At 32.7% G+C, this 17,920-nt stretch overlaps 1 protein-coding gene across 2 annotated transcripts in view; it reads right to left on the bottom strand.

The window, feature by feature from the left end:
* Window positions 1-1,987: 1,987 nt before the first annotated feature.
* LOC105254580 (hypoxia-inducible factor 1-alpha) overlaps window positions 1,988-17,920 on the bottom strand; it is a 43,136-nt gene continuing 27,203 nt past the window's right edge. Inside the window, exons 8-14 of one of the 2 annotated variants that reach the window (XM_025408151.1) lie at window positions 9,239-9,647; window positions 7,545-7,791; window positions 6,496-6,848; window positions 6,045-6,283; window positions 5,780-5,919; window positions 5,114-5,649; window positions 1,988-2,666 (exon numbers count right to left, since the gene is read on the bottom strand). In XM_025408151.1, coding sequence (XP_025263936.1) covers window positions 2,328-2,666; window positions 5,114-5,649; window positions 5,780-5,919; window positions 6,045-6,283; window positions 6,496-6,848; window positions 7,545-7,791; window positions 9,239-9,647 — 2,263 coding nt within the window. In that variant the 3' untranslated portion in view covers window positions 1,988-2,327. The remainder of the gene's footprint in view (window positions 2,667-5,113; window positions 5,650-5,779; window positions 5,920-6,044; window positions 6,284-6,495; window positions 6,849-7,544; window positions 7,792-9,238; window positions 9,648-17,920) is intronic. The other variant, XM_025408152.1, reaches the window with a different exon arrangement.

Raw genomic sequence — 17,920 nt, 5'->3', positions numbered from 1 at the left:
TTTGCTAATTTTTCAAAGCATAAATATTTACAGTTGAAATTAAAATTTTTGGAATTAGAATTTGGAAGAAAAAAATAATTTATTTTTATTAATTAGAAACATCATTTATTTACCTTCATATCCATATTATACCAGCGATCTATTCAACTCTGTTACAATGTGGTTAGACTTGTATGTAAAATATGTTAAAATATTAAAATAATATAATTACATAATAAAAAAAATATATGTATACATTTTCGTAATAATAATAGATATAGCGGTAATAATCATAGCGGTAAACATAGTAATATTCATATATATAATATTAATTGATTATATACGTCGAGCAATTATATAGTACAGTACAGTTGCGATAACCGATAACCTCTGATAAAGTTTAGAAATTATAACAGTAACAATAATCAGCAATGATAACGACAAAAGCATGTCAATATCATAACCGATATTCGATGCTGAAGAAGCAGCAACGACCACAGCATGTTATGCTCGTCAATTTTAAAAGGATGAAAAAACCGATAACCGATATTCTAGCATGTTATTTTATTATGGTTTCATTGGCAAAGTATTCGCGAAGCAAAATTTATAGGAATGTTAAAATTAAATTATACGAAAAATCCATAAAAAAAGGTGCTCCATAAAAATGCTTTTGCTTTGTAATTTTAACAGATTGCATTAAAAATGAAAATAATGCTGGAAAGTTCTTTTTTTTAATCTTGAAGCGATATAATAGTCGATTATTAGTTTTCACATTCGACATTATGGCTTCCAACTTAATACTTTTATTAGTGTCGAATCCCCTATTATTATTATTAATCAAATTAATAATATACAATTTTGCATGCGCATCAATGCGCGTAAATGCACTTGTTTATATACAATTTTTAGAAAAGACAGGTCGAGCCATTGAAGGCTATAACATTTTCATTCCTTTCCAATTAAAAATATATAAACAATTTTTCCGCTTTTATTTTATTTTCAAAAGTGGGAGTATTTTTATTCCAAATCTATGGATCCATGAACACATTAAAGTTCGATTATTAATATTGCTATTAGATATTATCTTAATTATTATATCCCTTATATTTTTATGATGATTACGTATATGATAATTATTACATGTTTTGAATGTGATTTTGTTGAAAATAATTAAAAATAAAATCGAACAAAAATTTGCTATAAGTATCACTATTTGTATATGCTAGAATATATTTTTCTAAAATGTTGAGTTTTTTTTAATTTACAAACGATTTCTTTTCAGATAATATTTAACGATATATTTTAATATAATATACAGTCGAGAAGATTTATATAGACTGATATAGAGGGAAAACACACATGACGGGAGCAAATATTTGTACGTGCAAATTCCACTTTTATATGAAACGATTTTATAAAAACAATATAGCCTTCTCGACTCGACTTGATTGTGTAAGATATGGTTCGCATTTTTTACAATGAACGTCAGTTTTTTACAACGAAGCGTCATCTTTTAACTTTCAAACTTAATTCGCTACGCAGTTCGAGCGCAGTTCGATTAATTCCCATACCAATTTGTTTCATACTAATTCGTGAAAGTCTATTGGCATACTTGGCCAATTGGCACATACTTTGCGTTCGCTCATAAATTTTACAATAAAAGAATGTAAAAAGAGCATCGATCAAACGTTAAAGTGACGCGAATCGAATTCGCTATTTAAAACATCACATTTTAAAAAATTTGCTCTAAAAATATCAATTAAATCTGAATCTAAGCTCATCGAATCGCGCCATCTTTACATTAATTGGACATATTTTTTAAATATTCGATGCGCTTCGTTTTTCTGATCATCTCCTGATGCATAGCAAAAAAGTAGCGCTATTTACAAGTAAAAATTAGAAGCAAGATTTTTGTGAAATTTACCAAGGCGTAATATTTCAATCATACTCTAATATTTTTCTCCGTTATTTCTATGTTTATTGTTAATGTATTTTGGTTCTAAGTGACTAAAATGGAATATGTTGCACCCTATAAAATAACTAAATGATGAACAGGATTAATCTTCAATTTTCTATCTATTGAAAGAACTATATTAAAGCAGAAATATCTTTCAAATAATATTTTGAAACGATTTTTCCTGTCTATGAAGGAAGCAGCTTTCAATTTTGGATGCAACATATCCCACGTTAACAAAAAGAAATCATTTCTAACAAAAACTTAAAAATATAAATTGTAGAGAAATATTGTACAAAGGAGATAGGAAAACGAATCTTCTGAAACTTCTCGTGCGTGTCGAAAGAATCCAGCTTCTAATTCTTCTGATCGAATCGTCGTTCGATGCGTTGAATCATACCATATTTCGGTCCAGCAAGCCGCCGAGCAGAAGATCCGGACCGATTTGCAGTAGATTCGTGGCGGATCCGTCGTAATCGAAGCCATCGAAGGACGCCATCGCGGACGTCGTTGGTGAAATTATGGGTGTCGTTCCTCCACCATCGTCGCCGCCACCGGTGAACGGCCCGATCAAGTGTTTTCGGGTGTCCGGACTGAGATGATCGGGTAGAGATACGATGTTGTCCGTGTTCACGCATTGCGGTACTATCTGGTTGTCCACGTTGACGGACAACGGGGTCATCAGGTTCTTTGGTAACAGGATTGGCGTGTCGCGAGAATTCATGAGAGGATCCTGAAAGAGAAAGAATTAATTAGAATTGCCTTTTTTTGTATATAAGATATGTTTGAAAAGATGCAAAATGGATAAATTTTTATTTTTCTTATGAGAATTATTGAAGATAATTAAGTTTCAAGAATATAGTTAATGATAATTTATTACATTAATAATAATTTGTTATATAATATATAATGTAATTCTCATAAAAATAAACATTCATCAAGAATTTGCAGCGCATAATCAATAATAATTGCAAAAATAATAAAAATAATAATGAAAATTATAAAATGTTCTCTTTGAATAAGTTTGACAGTGATTAGATCGAAATATCTTTTTACATTTAATATTAAATGAGCGCCTAATTTTTAGATATTCAATAAATGGATTAGTTTCTTGCGGTCGATTTGATATCGAGAAGGATATTGCTGCGTTTCGTGAGAGGAAAAGATTGAGGAAAAGAAAGAATTATATGATTGATAATCAACGATACAGATTTTTTGACAAGTCTTTTTTTAAGGGCTCGAGGCCCTTCATCGTTCATGCAACTCTAGAGATCTTTTGATCGTGATGAATATAAATGAACACGATTGTTAAGCAAAGCGACCGTGACTATCATACATTACGTGATCTAGAATGTACATTTGGTGTAAATAAGTCTCATATAGATCGCAATGAACGATAGTCATCTTGGGAATTGCGATTCCCCTTTCCTATTAAATAAATGAAGAAAATGAAAATAAGATATACCAATATATATCCAATAATTGATATATAATTAATTAATATACTTTTTCTTTTTTCTAATTTCTTGATAAATAAACGTTTGGAAGTATTTTTTGATTTATGAAATAAAAAGAATTAATTAATTAAAATTATGAAAGAAATATAGATAAGACAAAGAAATAAGATGAATTGATTTTTGTTCCAAAATATATCATATTTTCTTTTATTTCGAACATAATTGAATATTGAATATTAATTTATATTTTGTTTTGCATATATATCCAAATATTTTTTATTCCTTTTCATTTTTATTTCATTTATATATTAACTTTAATCTTTTGTAATCAAAAGGATAATCTTGAAAACAATATTAAATCATATAATTAATCAAATATATAAAGATGTGGTGGTCCTTGATAGATTCGATGATAAAATTGTAGGACGACGATGGATGTTGAGGGAAAATGATGGGAGGAAACGAAACGCAGCTAATTAGGTGATTCGATGTTCTATGTATTTTCCAACATTCAACAATTCCATATACTTTGCAATTTGTGTACATAACGTGATTCTAAAGTACCATTCGTTTAATCTTAGAATGCACTCCAAAAAATAACGCTTTATATAATATATATAAATCTCTAACAAAATACATATACGATTCTAGAAATATCATAGTAAATATCAACTTATAGTTCTTTCTCTCTCTCCTTCTCGTCACATACATTAGTTTTTTGTTTTTATCTCTAATACGAGAAAAAGCGTAATTATCGCCTAAATTATATTCTATATAATCTGTATCTATCATATCTAAGATAAACATCGAACGCGCAGTGCATTTTAGGATTAAACGATCGAGCGAAACTACCTCGCTCGCTTATGCCTTCTTTTCGACTCGCAACAAATTCAGTTTGCATTTCTTCTTCTCTCAACTTTACGCTTTCCTCCTTTTTCCCTCTATGTTGCAATCTCAAATGAACTTGCAAACGCAGACTCGAGAAACAAGCAAACGTATAAAAAGTAGGAAGAACTTTCATCGACTTCAGATGATGATCAGATACTAACTCGCCGCCTCTTCTGGCCTCTCCCGTCCAGATCTATATTTTTGATCTTGCAAAAATCGATTGCCAATCTTGCTTCGAATTGCATATGAATCTTATCTATATTGCTTTCCGTGAGAATTAAGTAATAACGCGACTTAATTGACTTCAGACAATTTTTGTAACATAAAACATCTTTGTTGAGAATATTCGACGAACGAATGCATCGACACATCGCACGAATGTGAACACGTTTACATTTATCGAATATCTATCTGGCGAATAAACACATGCGTCGTTCGTGATCAATGATAATCTCATGTGCTTGATCTCGATTCAAAATTCTCTTTATCGAAGAGAACATTTTGACATTTCTGTGCTCGAAGCACAAAATTGCGATTGGAATTACACGATTTTCAAGCGAGAAGCGTCTTCAATTGCTAACGCGAAGTTCTCTCTAAACGGATTCTATTAATCTTCTTGGAGAAAACAAAATTTTCGGAATTCCGAATATTTTCGCTACATCATCGGGAGATCACTTGTCTCGCCTTTAGGAGAATCAACAATGACAAAATAGTGGCTAAAAATAGGCGACCCTTCAGACTTTCGAAAGGCTTCATTCCGGAAGCGCTCTCACGCGTTCGCGATACTTCTCGCCGTCGATTTCGGCTTCATCAAGCAAACGTATCCCGCACTCACATCGCAGCCAGATACCAGGAGATTCATTAGCACGCTGCTGCCGCCACAGGACGGATTCCGGTTATGGCTCGTCGTTCCAATCCTATCTAGATCATCGTTGACACGATTTCTACTTCCGTCTCCTCCCCCGTGATCGCCCTCCGCCTCAACAAAGTCGATGATGTCATTGAGAACGCGGGTGCGTTGCTTGGAAATATCCCCGCAACGACGCTCATCGCCGCCGTCGTTGGACGAGGATGTTGTGTGCGCCGACATGCCGCATGATATCTGAGGTGATACGAGACGACGTAGAAGCTGACTGTTGCAAGTATTGTCGAGACTCGGTTGCGCTAACTTTTTGTAGAATGTCATCGATGGTCGCTGTTGCTTCATCAACAAAGTGCCGTCAAAATTTGCAATGCGCTCCATCGAGTCTTCGCATTTGAGACGCTTATGCTCGCTCTCGAAGTCCGCGTTGAGTCCGGAGTGAATGCGTTTATTAGGACGGTCGTTCCGTTCCTGGTTAGAAGACCATCGAGCGGACTCGAGGGCTGTGTCTATTAAATTAAAGTGAATAAAAATAAAAGTTTTATAGATGATGAGAATAAAGAATATAATTACACACACATAAAGAGACGTGGAGACAAAGTATGTGAAGAGCGACAGATTGGAAAAATGTGCACTTACTTTTCTTGGATATTTGTCCGAAAAGCGGATTCATTAGACCTCCGCCGTGATCGTTGTATCGCCGTGATACTGCTTGATCGGTTCGTAACAGTTGTGCTAAACTGCTCTCAGATCCTCGCTGCTCTCGATCATCGAGTAGCCTGCCAGAGAAGAAACAGTAAAAATGTAAACGAAATATTGAGTAAATATCGAAAGGAGTAAATAACAATAACATCATGTTTATTTCACTTATAACTATTAGGTTTTAATGTTATCTTCTAAATACCATTTCGAAGATCCTTTATCGGAGGACTGAGACGGGCTCCACATGACCATTTCGTCACTGATAAGCAGCTCCAACGCCTCATCTTGATCCGACATCGGAATATAAGGTGCTCTGAGGGCTAGCTCGTCGTCTCCTATACTGTCGCTGATACCTAACATAAGCATCTCATCCTCGGAGAGCCCATCGCCACCGCTACCTCCTGTAGGACTGCCTAACGAGTCCACGCTGCGCTCAGGACTCTGTGAAATAACCATATTGTATATCAATAATATATTAAAATAAAAATTATCGTTTTATTAATAAAATAAAATTATTATATCGATATTCTAATAAACAACAACAAAATTTTGAATATTTACTATTTCTTCTTTAATTAATCTAGTGATACATTTCAAAGATTTAAAAAAAAATATAGATTCTCTTTAGTTTTTCGAGGACCGGGATTGCTGACCTGTCGATATTTCGATAGGGATGGCGACACGGTACTCGAGTCGATACCACAGGGACTTCCGGGCGAATCGCCATACATGAAGGGGTCACTATCGGCCAGGCGATCGGTCGTATTCTTAGTTCTGGTAGTACTCGTCAGATCTGCCTCCTTAAGAGACTCCGAGAGATCCGTGGAACGTAATTCTGGCGTCAAAGTGTCGCCTGGACTCAGCAGGGGACAACCATAATTGTCATTGCCGAAGATAAACTCGTCCAGCATTTCGTCTGTTAAGAAGGGAGTGTCCTCGAGGGGTACACATACGTCGCCAGCCGTGGGCGCGAGGTGCGTCAGGTCCTCCGGCTCGTCCTTCAACACTGCAAAATGCGAAAAGTGCAAAAATGGCATGATAAACTATGACGAAAATTGAAGATCTCAGCGTAAAAACCAAATATATAGTACATCAAATTATTAGTTTCATTGACCAATTTGATATTTTAAATTCCATTCTCGAAAAAATCGAATTAAAATATCCGAATAATAAATAATATAAATAATAATATAAATATAATATATAAATAATAATAATAAATATAATATAATAATATAATAAATATAATATATAATATAATAATATGATAAATATAATAATAATAATAATATAATATAATAATATTATAATATAATAATAATAATAATAATAATAATAATAATAATAAATTAAACAATTTAATTTAATCAAAAATAAAGAAAGTGAAATAAAAAATAGAATTGCAAAATATAATTGTCTTTGATATCTCAAATCAAATAGAATAACATATTTATAGGTCACACATAATATGTTCTATTAGAATGATCAATAATTCTCAGTTATCTTACACGTCATCGCTCTCTTTCACGAGCATGTGCTTTCTGTCTTTTTCGGAAAAAAATTCGAACATATTATCCGCGGATGTCCATAAAACGAGAGACAAAAACCATTCCGAACAAATCCGTAATAGTTGCCAAGATGTTCGATCTCCCTTTCTGGCCTTTATTTGGAAAAAGGGTTTGTTCTGACGAAAAATACGCACTGGTAAGACCCGGCTGATCCTCGCTGAAAGTCAGGAAGCCCTTGTTCATGTCCTCGGTGCGAGGCGCGAAGATACTCGCTGTAGCCGTCTGCGGCGGCGGTCGGCACGATAGCTGCGGTTGTTCCTGTTGCTGCTGTTGCTGTTGTTGTTGCTGTACGGTGGGTGCGAACAGATGTTTTGTAACCGCCTGTGGATGATCGCGACGTCCGGCACTATCTGAGGAATCGCGCTCCACCGCCGGTTTACCCTGAAACCGAAGATTGCATGATCGATCTAGAGGGGAGGAGGCCAAGGATGCGTTATTATGGCTCGAGATAAGAGCGATAGCCATCCTAGAATTTGCCACATCGGCGCTTAATCGTGACTGCAATTGTAATATTTGGATTAACAATTTTTCAGAATGCCCGATATTTTTATATAATTCAAAAATTAAGAATATATATTTAGATTCTCATAATTAAAATATTCATCTTCTTTGAAAAATTGTTATCAAATATCATTTTTATTATATAATAGTTTTATAAAAAAATTACTTTTATAAAATATAATATATATTATTTTTATAAGAAATTATTAAAATATCGTGCAATAATTATATATAAAAAAATAAATAAGGCGTAAAAAGATATGAAAGATTGAAATATTTAAAAGTTTAATTTTGCGCTTTGACAATTATCCGTCCCTGTAACGAATTTCTTCTTTTTTCGAGAGAATTCGGTTACGTCATTTCAAAATACGAAAGATTTCGATGCCGCTTATTTTTACTTTATCATTCTGCAATGATAAGAGAAGTAAGCAATGGGATTACGGCATCGATAAGCAATGGTTGCCCAAGAAAGATCTCTAACAAAAAATAATACAAGATGAAGATTTAGAAAAAAAAAATTAAAATTTGTTTTTCATATATTTTATACACATCTTGCGATAATGGTTACAAACATCATATAATAAAATAATCAGAATTTATAAATTTAATTGTATCTTTGTGTTGAGACCAAACGACATCTTGTGATTGTACGTACAAGCATGGAAAGAGTTGCAATTAACAAATTTTCATAATTACAGTCATTATCTCAACAGAGGTCTGTCAGATTTTATCTTAATATTATCTTGATATTAAAAATTTAAAGTCACTGTGACGAATTTTTTTTTAGCAAAGTATCTGCTCAAATATTGAGAGAAAAAATTTTCTGAGTTTTCAGATATTTTTATCCAAAATTCCAGATAAAGAAAATATTTTAAAGATTTTTTTTTATGCAACTTTGTAAAATAAATTTTTTTATTATATGCTGGTTTTAATGTTTTCCACTTATAAAAAGAAAAAAATACAGAATTTCTTAAGTTTCAAATGCAAGATTTGTATCCTAAAAAAACCGAGTAAATTAAATATTTTTCACATGTATAATATTTTAATTGTTTCACCACTAATAATTATAAGTTAAATATTACAAATAAGATAAAAATTAAAAAATATACTGCATATTTAATATCTGATCAAGACACACACACACATTGAACATATAAAAATATAACATAATATAGATAAAGATAATATCGATAAAAATTATCAAAGAGAAATAATTTTAAAAAATCCTTGAGTCTCAAAATTCCATAGAAATTCCTTGTTTTTCTAGAGAGTAGACATTCTAGGATCAAGGATCACGTCAATTCGATCTCTCAAAGATCAGTCGTACCTGGAATATAAAGGGTGTTCTCGCAACTGCTGGTTGGCAGTTCTGTCGATCTGCTGTCGGCTCGTCGTTCTCTTTCAACGACTCGTTGATCGAGAGATCCTTGAGAATTCGCATGCACGACTTCTTCTCCTGTGCCTCTTTCAGTAAGGCGTCGTCCTTTCGCGTGTCGTCCCTTCCGTTGGCCGAACGGAAGATCGACGCGGTGACGGCGAGCGGTCGGTCGTCGCCTCTTGATTCGTCGTCGACGGCCGATTCCTTGGAAATCTCGTCGTCGGTCAGCACCTGACACGAGTCCGACGTCGGTCTCGTAGCAGCGATCGCCAACGATTTCTCCGGCTTCAAATCGGTGCCGCTGTCACGAGCGACCAGCTGGCGCACGCTGTATATCTCATCCTCGTGTTCGATCCCACTGTAATCAAATTCACGAACCACCGGCATAGATAATGTGTCCTTGTCCTGGGACTCGTTAATCCCGAAACTTGACTAACGATCATTTGGACCGATAAAATTCATCGAGAACTTGTGAAAAATTCGAAAAGAAATATTTTAGAAAAAAATACTGAAGAAATATTTTATTAAACTTAATTATTTAAAATGTAGTCCTATTTAATTTAGAAATAAATTTTATAATTTTAGAAATTCATAATAATTTTATAATAATTTTAGAAATAAATTTTCTTTTAAGAAGAGAACATTAAGACACACAAGAGATATAGGATTGCATAATAATAATTAAGAATACATATATGAATAAAGTACTCAAACGTAAAAGTTGCAATCTTTCTTGTAATTATTATTTGTAATAATAAGATGATAATAAATCGAGAAAAACGAATATTTTTCTCAAGAATTCCCAGGAATAAATTTTAATATAAGAAATTAAGAGGAACAGAAAGGAAAATATATTTTACGAGTTGCGTCAAGTTTAGGGTTAATTATCGGACAAATAGAGCATATGTGTATTATCTAAAAATAATCTTTCTTGTTAATGAAATTTAAAATGTAATAAAATATAAATGTAGTAAAGTAGAATAAATGGGGGAGAGAGGAGCTTGAAAAGAAGAAGAATATCGAAACAGAATACTAAGTGTTTGTTTGAACTTGACTTACACGATGGTTTTACACGAGCTGATAAATGTTTATCTCACTATTCTCACTGCAATTGTTCTAATTGCTCGAAGCACAAAAATATATAACGTTCGATTTCCTTAGTTCCCTCTCATCGACTAACGAAGCTGTTCTTATCTAACGCCGATACATCGGACGATACATCGCCTTACGATACGTAGCGATACGTAGATGCTGTTGTATTTATCGCCTCTCTCGCGGAATCATGACGCGTGCATGCATGACACGATTCGAATACGACACGAAAATGGACACTCGTCTCACACGAATTGTTCCGTATGTACCCACGTGTCTGTCTACGAAAGCATTCGCTATCATTCGACGACGTGTGGGACGTACGGACAGCTGTCACGAGGCACACGTGACTGTAGAAGTTTAAAACGAACTGTCAAACGAGATATTTAAACCGGAAAAAACATCTTTCGAAAGCGACGTGCGAAAAACGAACTAGTGACTTTATAAATATTTGTGTACTAATGATTCTTCAAAAATATATACTAATTTAATAATTATTAATTCTCCAAGGTAATAATAAATAAATATAAGATAGTTATACGTATGAATGTGGAATTTAAATATGATAAAAAATTAATAATTATAATTTTTCAACAATTCTATAATGGTTATAGATTTATCAAATAAGCGTAAGTTATTTTTTTAAATTATAAATAATATAATTATTAGTTTCTTATAATAGGCAATTTTAATAAGTTAATTGCGACAAATTTAAAATTCATGTCATAATTTAAAATAAAGATGAATTTTGATCTTTCTTTCAGAAATTCACTCGTGAAATTTCTTCGGAAACACTTTACAATTTTGTATCGATAAAAATATAAACAATTCTATTTTGTAAATTTATATACATATATATTTGTATATATTATATATCGAAGTATTACATATATTCTTTTTTATATATTTTTTTATCTCTCAACATTTCAATTTATGTTAAAGCACTTTTATCTTTGTACGTTCATAAATATGTTTATATTTGAAAACGAGATAAACAAAAAGAGATATATAAATTTATGAAGAATTAATCTCTTTTTTATATGAATACAAAGCTTTGGAAAAATAATAATTTTCAAGGTAAATAAATATAAATTTAATAATATCAAAATTCACTAATTTTTTCACAATATGGATCTATTATGTCATGTTACTTAATCTTCAGATAATAATAATTAAAATCAGCTGATCTCTGCATTTAATTCTTCTAAGCTATAGAAATCTTTATCTCTTGATTATGCAATCGTAGAAATATAAAATAATTAACAATTTCGAACATAATTTCGGATTTAATTTTTCTCCTGTCTCTCAATTAACTTGTCTCTCAATTAACTTGTCTTAACTTGTCTCTCAATTATCGTAGATGTTAATTGATTGATGTGCTGCACACGCATATCATTATCTTTGCCACTCTCATGAGTTCCGAATTATCTAACATTCACCCAGACTTTCTGACAATCGTTGCCCTGTATTCTCTATCTCTTTCTCTCTTTCCGCTTATTTGGATTTTGACTCGCTCTCATTTTCTTTCTCTTTCTCGCGCGAAGCAAAAGCTCGATGTAATCACGAGAAGCGCTTATGTAACTCACGGCTCGTGACCGTCGATCGGCGGCTTTTTCCGCGCGTCGCGCACCGCCGCGGCCATTTTCCGCGCCTTGTTTTCGAAGCGTTTTTTTATCAAATGCCTCATGAATGGAACGTGACGACTATCTTTTCCGACGAAGAGAATTTTCCGAGAGACGATGAAAAACATCGTGTAAAATTGGAGTATAATTGCTCCGAAAATCTGACCTTAAATTTTTATTTCGGGATTGACGAACTTCTATTTATTCTACTGATAAGAATTCGATGATAGGAGACACGCCTCGCGAGTTTTAAAAAAATCGTTATTATATTTTTTCGAATAAAGCGACATCGCAGCGATATGGCAATCTCTTACGTCATACGTGTTACATAGTCCATGCCATGTGTATGTATGTGGACATAGTCGTTATTGGACAGCAATTGATTCATCAATCTGTGCAAGTTTTTTTTATAAAAAGTATCAATCTCGCTATTTTTAAACGCGATTGTGACAAAGATTATAATGTTACATATCGTTTTCATGTAAATGAATTGAAATGAGAAAAGTAACATTTTTAATATACGAGAAAATATTAGTGAAAAGTTAAATAAAATAAGTTGTGAAATGCAACAGCAATCTAATTTTCTGCGATTTATACATTTGTTCAAAGAAATATATCCTAAACGAAAAATATAAAATTTTTCAGTTTTTATTTCTTACATTTTTCTGTTTCTTTTAATAAAATAGTAAACGAAAAATATATCAGCAGCACGTAATTAATCGTTCAATGCCATGTTTCTTCGGCATAATAAAACGAACTCGCTTACGTAGGCACGATTACTATATCTATAGTTTTCTTCGATCACACAGTTAAAGTTAACCTGGCCTTAACCCTAAAGATAACCCGGATATATATCGGTTTAAACAACACAAATCATCTGCATTCGTGCACGATTTTAAATCTTCTGGCCATATTGAGCCTTACAAGCTTCGAATACTTCCAACCTAAGTAAATGGATATTTTTTCCTAATTTTTCCTAAAGACTAATTGTGCAAATAAATTATATCGCTTAAATTATTTCATAATCAGAGAGAAAATACAACGAAGAAAATACATAATCAGAGAGAAAATACAACGAAATTAAGTTTCTAGAAATTCTCAACCTGTTGATCTTTTTACATATTTTTGAATAAATTAAAAAAAATTCTCTCATAAATAAATATTTATTAAATTTATAAATATTTATTAAGTTTAAAAACAAATATTTGATTCCTATATAAAAAATATCAAATATCATATATACAGAATTAGAATTGATTATGTTTATTGACTATATTAAACTAAATTATCTGCCTTCTAATTTAATCATTGACCAAATTTTGAGAGAAAAATTTTTTTTAAATCTACGTCAAATTTAATTTAGCATTTGCGACGAAATATTAACTCGAGGCAAGATATTTTCGGTCATCATCTTATTAATCCGAATGTGAGGATTTTACGGATCTCTTTATGCGCGCTTTTTCGCGATCGAGGATCCGATGAGAGTTATTCGTCGCGGATGATTCGTGCGCACGGATCTACGCGGAGGCTAAGTGACTTTAACCGGTCGCAACAGTCCGGTAATTGTCGCAAATTGACCAGCGGATCCCAAATGCGCGTATGTGGTAGTGCGTGCGTACGGATCGCGCGTAAATCACGTACGCGGGCATTCAGCTTCAACGCAAATTGTCTGCGAACTGAATTTGCTCGAATTAAGGACTGAATGAGCGAATACATTATCTAAGCAATTCGCAAAAATATAAAAATGAGTGATAAACAGCGCGAAATAGATTTAACAGCTTAAATATACATGATAATTGGTCAAATGAGTCGGATCTTCAAACAGATGTCGATGCAAATTACATACATACATAAACAAATTGCATACATATATAAGCAAATTATGGAGTCGTATGTGTACGATCCTGCCTCTTATTCGTATTTCAACTTGTCACGTACTTTTATGTATGTGTCACGTACGCTTGTCAATCTTCTTCCTTTCTAAATGGCATACTAAATTGAAATTAATTATTCTTTCACAATCTTTTTCGTTCATAAATCGTTAATAATCCTTACTTCGTTTATATAAAGCTTCTGCGCTTCGCCTTTTCTTGCCAGAGAGAACTCGCATTTATTAAGTAGATTACATTTATTCGCTCTCTCGATTGGTCTTAATTTCACCAAGGGAGCTTTAAAACGTTGTATCGTTTCTTACGCGATAGAATTTCTTTGCGTAAAAAAATATAGTCGACGATTTTGAAGCGAGACGCAAGTTGATGCACTTTCGACTGCGTTTAATTTTTTCACACAAGAATAAAATATTAAAGGATAATTAAATATTTTTACCCATGGATGAAAAAATGAGATAATATAAAATTGAATTTTTTGAAAAGTAAAATTACCGAGATATATAGATTTAATATCGAAGATTATGGGATCCATGAATTAAAGTCTAAGAACGAGTACGATCTTTCCATGAGAAAATTATGTTATTAAGATAAGTTATCGAGACGAGTTGATGCACTTTCGACTGCGTTTAATTTTTTGATACAAGAATAAAATATTAAAGGATAATTGAATATTTTTATTCATGGATGAAAAAATGAGATAATATAAAATTGAATTTTTTAAAAAGTAAAATTGCCGAGATATATATATTTAATATTGAAGATTATGAAAGCCATGAATGAAAGTCTAAGAACAAGTTCTTTTCCATTAGAAAATGATGTTATTGATCAGAATGCGAACAATTCAATTGCGAGGTCGATTAGCGAGTAGTTTAATATTTAAATAATATATCTAACGATGTTGATGGAATATATATTACTTCTAATAAATTTCGTTATACATGTCAAAATGTCAACCAGCTATAGAGAACAAGATATTGTAAATTCTTTTAATATCAGAGATTCGCGCGTGAGATATTTATGACATAAATTTGGAAATCTTGCGCATCGTTTATGAACTTTTATATCCTCTTTTCTGCAATATTTTATAAAAGATTTTTCTCTTCTCCATCACAAGCAATAAACAAATTTTATTTCCAAGCAAGAAGATCGCAAGCGTATATCATAATAATACATCAACAAGCCGTAAAGTGTAGATTTATAGTCAAATTATAATAAAACGCAGGAAAGTCGACGAATAAAATTAACGAATTTCCACAAGAAAGGGAGAATAAAAGTCCGAGTGATTTATTGTGTGTTTTACGGCAAACAAATACGGAATTTAACAAATAAATTGTTCATCATACAATGGCAATCTCTCCCGGAGAATTATCGAAGAGGCGAGTCTAGACTGGAGAGAGAAAGAGCAGTCGATGATAAGAGAGATTCGAGAGAAGCACGGCTGGTCCCACCGGTCCCACCGGTTCCACGTGCTCGGTTGCGCAAGCTGTCACTATTTTGGATCCCTCCATCTTATCCCTCCCTTCTCGATATTCAACGGCATATTTAACCCGCCACCTAACTCAACCCGATGCTGAACCGGTCGAAACTCGAGCGGTTTGTTATGAGACGTGCGAGGTCCGAAAGGTGTGGTCAGATTGGCGCGGTTCTCGAGGTCGACGGCGTGCCTGCCGTCCACCGTATGGTTGCACCACGTCTTGTTTCGTTCGAAAAGAATCGATCTGAACTCAGGCAATGCGCGGTCTAGCTTCAATCGAATTTTCATCGATATATATTATATAGCTATATTTTGTTATAGCTTATTATATTATGTTATAGCTTATTATATAGCTATATTTGTTATACATTTTATTATACTGATCCATTTTTGCAATTAATTTTTAATCCCTTTCTTGTGAGTCAAAATTGAATAACAATAATTACAGATGAATCACAATTGAATAACAATAAAATTGCACTCTTCAATTCACTTCAGGTATATCTTATCTTATGATAGAAGCATATAATTTGAAATTTAATCATAGAAATTTATATAATATATAAAATTGCAATAAATGATAAGAACTTTCGCTAGGGAAAAGTTTGTCTTAATTAAGATTTATCAAATTAAATTTAAATTTTGATTTTTCAAATTTTATAAATTTAATAAATATTTATTAAATATTTATGACGTTAGGACAAATTTTATTTTATATATTATTTATATAAATTGAAAATAGAAAATAGAAAATTGGAGAATAATAGAGAAAAATTTTTACAATATATTATTCTTTTTTACAAACGGTACAAAATGCCTCTTCATCTCGTCTTATTATCAATGAGTATAAGAAAGATAGAAATTTATCTCTCGAGTTTCCTCTTTAATCTCTCTAACTTCCTTTCAAGTTTGTTTTAATTTTCATCGATGGGTGAAGAAATCTTAAGTCTTAAATTAAGTCTTAATCACTCTAAGTTGGCGATAACTGAACTTGATGACACTGATCATAAATATTTTCTTATATTAAACGTAACACTAGGAAGTACGATCCATCGTACAAGCTAAGAATGCGGAGGTGGATTTTAATTTATGTCAAGAGAATATATTTATAATATCCTCTTAATAAAGATATAAACATTTAACGCTAAATGCAAAAGCTAGAACTGGAATTCCGAAAGCTTGTGTCATTTTTAGAACTAAAGTATGTGCTCTAAAAATATAAGTATGTATGTGTATGTTTATAAAAATGTGGAGCAAAGTTTTCTCGTTCGTACAAAACAAAATTATCTCACAAAACACACACGCGCACACATACATAGTCATTCGGTTCAGCATGATGACAGGGCAAGGCCTATGATCTTTCGCGACATGTTTACGAATATTGTTTACGAGTGTCGTCTATCGTTCGATGTCTAACCCTCTGATGTGTGCATATAACCGAATAATGCATTTTTAATTCTAGGACTGCGTACATTTGCCAGCGCGAGATTTAGCACTCATCTCGCAGAACGTGTATTTTTCTTTGTTGCACAAAGGTTCGTGAAACACACCGTGCCAAGTGCAATAATAAATCATATTCTTTTGTGTTCTTCATATTATTCCTAAGTAAATATCGATATTACCTTATTAGTATTTCCAATGAATCAATAATAATTTTGTATAATATTATTTCATATAAATATTCTTGATAAATAATTAAATTAACATCCACAAGATTCAAATATGTATATATCAACTTGAAATATAAAAAATATGCGAACATCCTACAAAGATTATTTTAAAAAATTACAAAAATTGTGTATTAGTGGATATATACAATCTTGATTCCTTTAAAAATTTTAAATTAATATATTTAATTTTGATTCCTTTAAAAATTTGGAGTTAACTTATATGTTATTAGAGCTTGAAATTAAATTCTTTGAAAATACACTTGACATTTATTAAAGAAAGTTATTCGCTTTCATTCCCAAAGTCGTTCACGAGGGACTCTTCAATTTTCATTGCTCGTTTTACATCTGTCTAATAATTATGCGTCAATCAAAATTTTTCTAATTTAAACTTCGTCGAAGTAGTATCTCTAGGTATTTTCTCTCACCGCATATACTTAAAGATCACGCGGATATTATATCCCAGAATTGACGCAAAATTGCCACATACACGCACCGGGTGCCTCGAAAGAGGCTCTCGACAACACTGTTTGCCGCACAAATACCGCCGCTGTCAAGCGTTACGTAACGGGTGGGCTTCGATGATAACAGACGCGCACCTTTGCCGTGAATTGATCGATACACAGTGTGTCGCGGATCTCGCGCACACGAATATATTATACGTCGAACACATGGATTTTATTTATTGTCTTGGCGCCTTGCAACCCATCTTTGTCGATTTCTCTCTCTCTCTCCCCCCCCCCTCTCTCTTTTTCTCTGTTAATCCCACTTTTATCGGCACTATCTCATTTACAATTAGTTTCAGTCACTGAGCCATGGAGCGTTTCTCGCGATGCAAATTACGTATTCTCTCTCGCGACACTCGCGATTTTTCTCTTCCCGTTTTT

This window comes from Camponotus floridanus, unplaced genomic scaffold (assembly GCF_003227725.1).
Source record: "Camponotus floridanus strain SB8 unplaced genomic scaffold, Cflo_v7.5 scaffold2, whole genome shotgun sequence".
Taxonomy (NCBI): domain Eukaryota; kingdom Metazoa; phylum Arthropoda; class Insecta; order Hymenoptera; family Formicidae; genus Camponotus; species Camponotus floridanus.
This window is presented reverse-complemented; position numbering and strand designations above follow the sequence as displayed.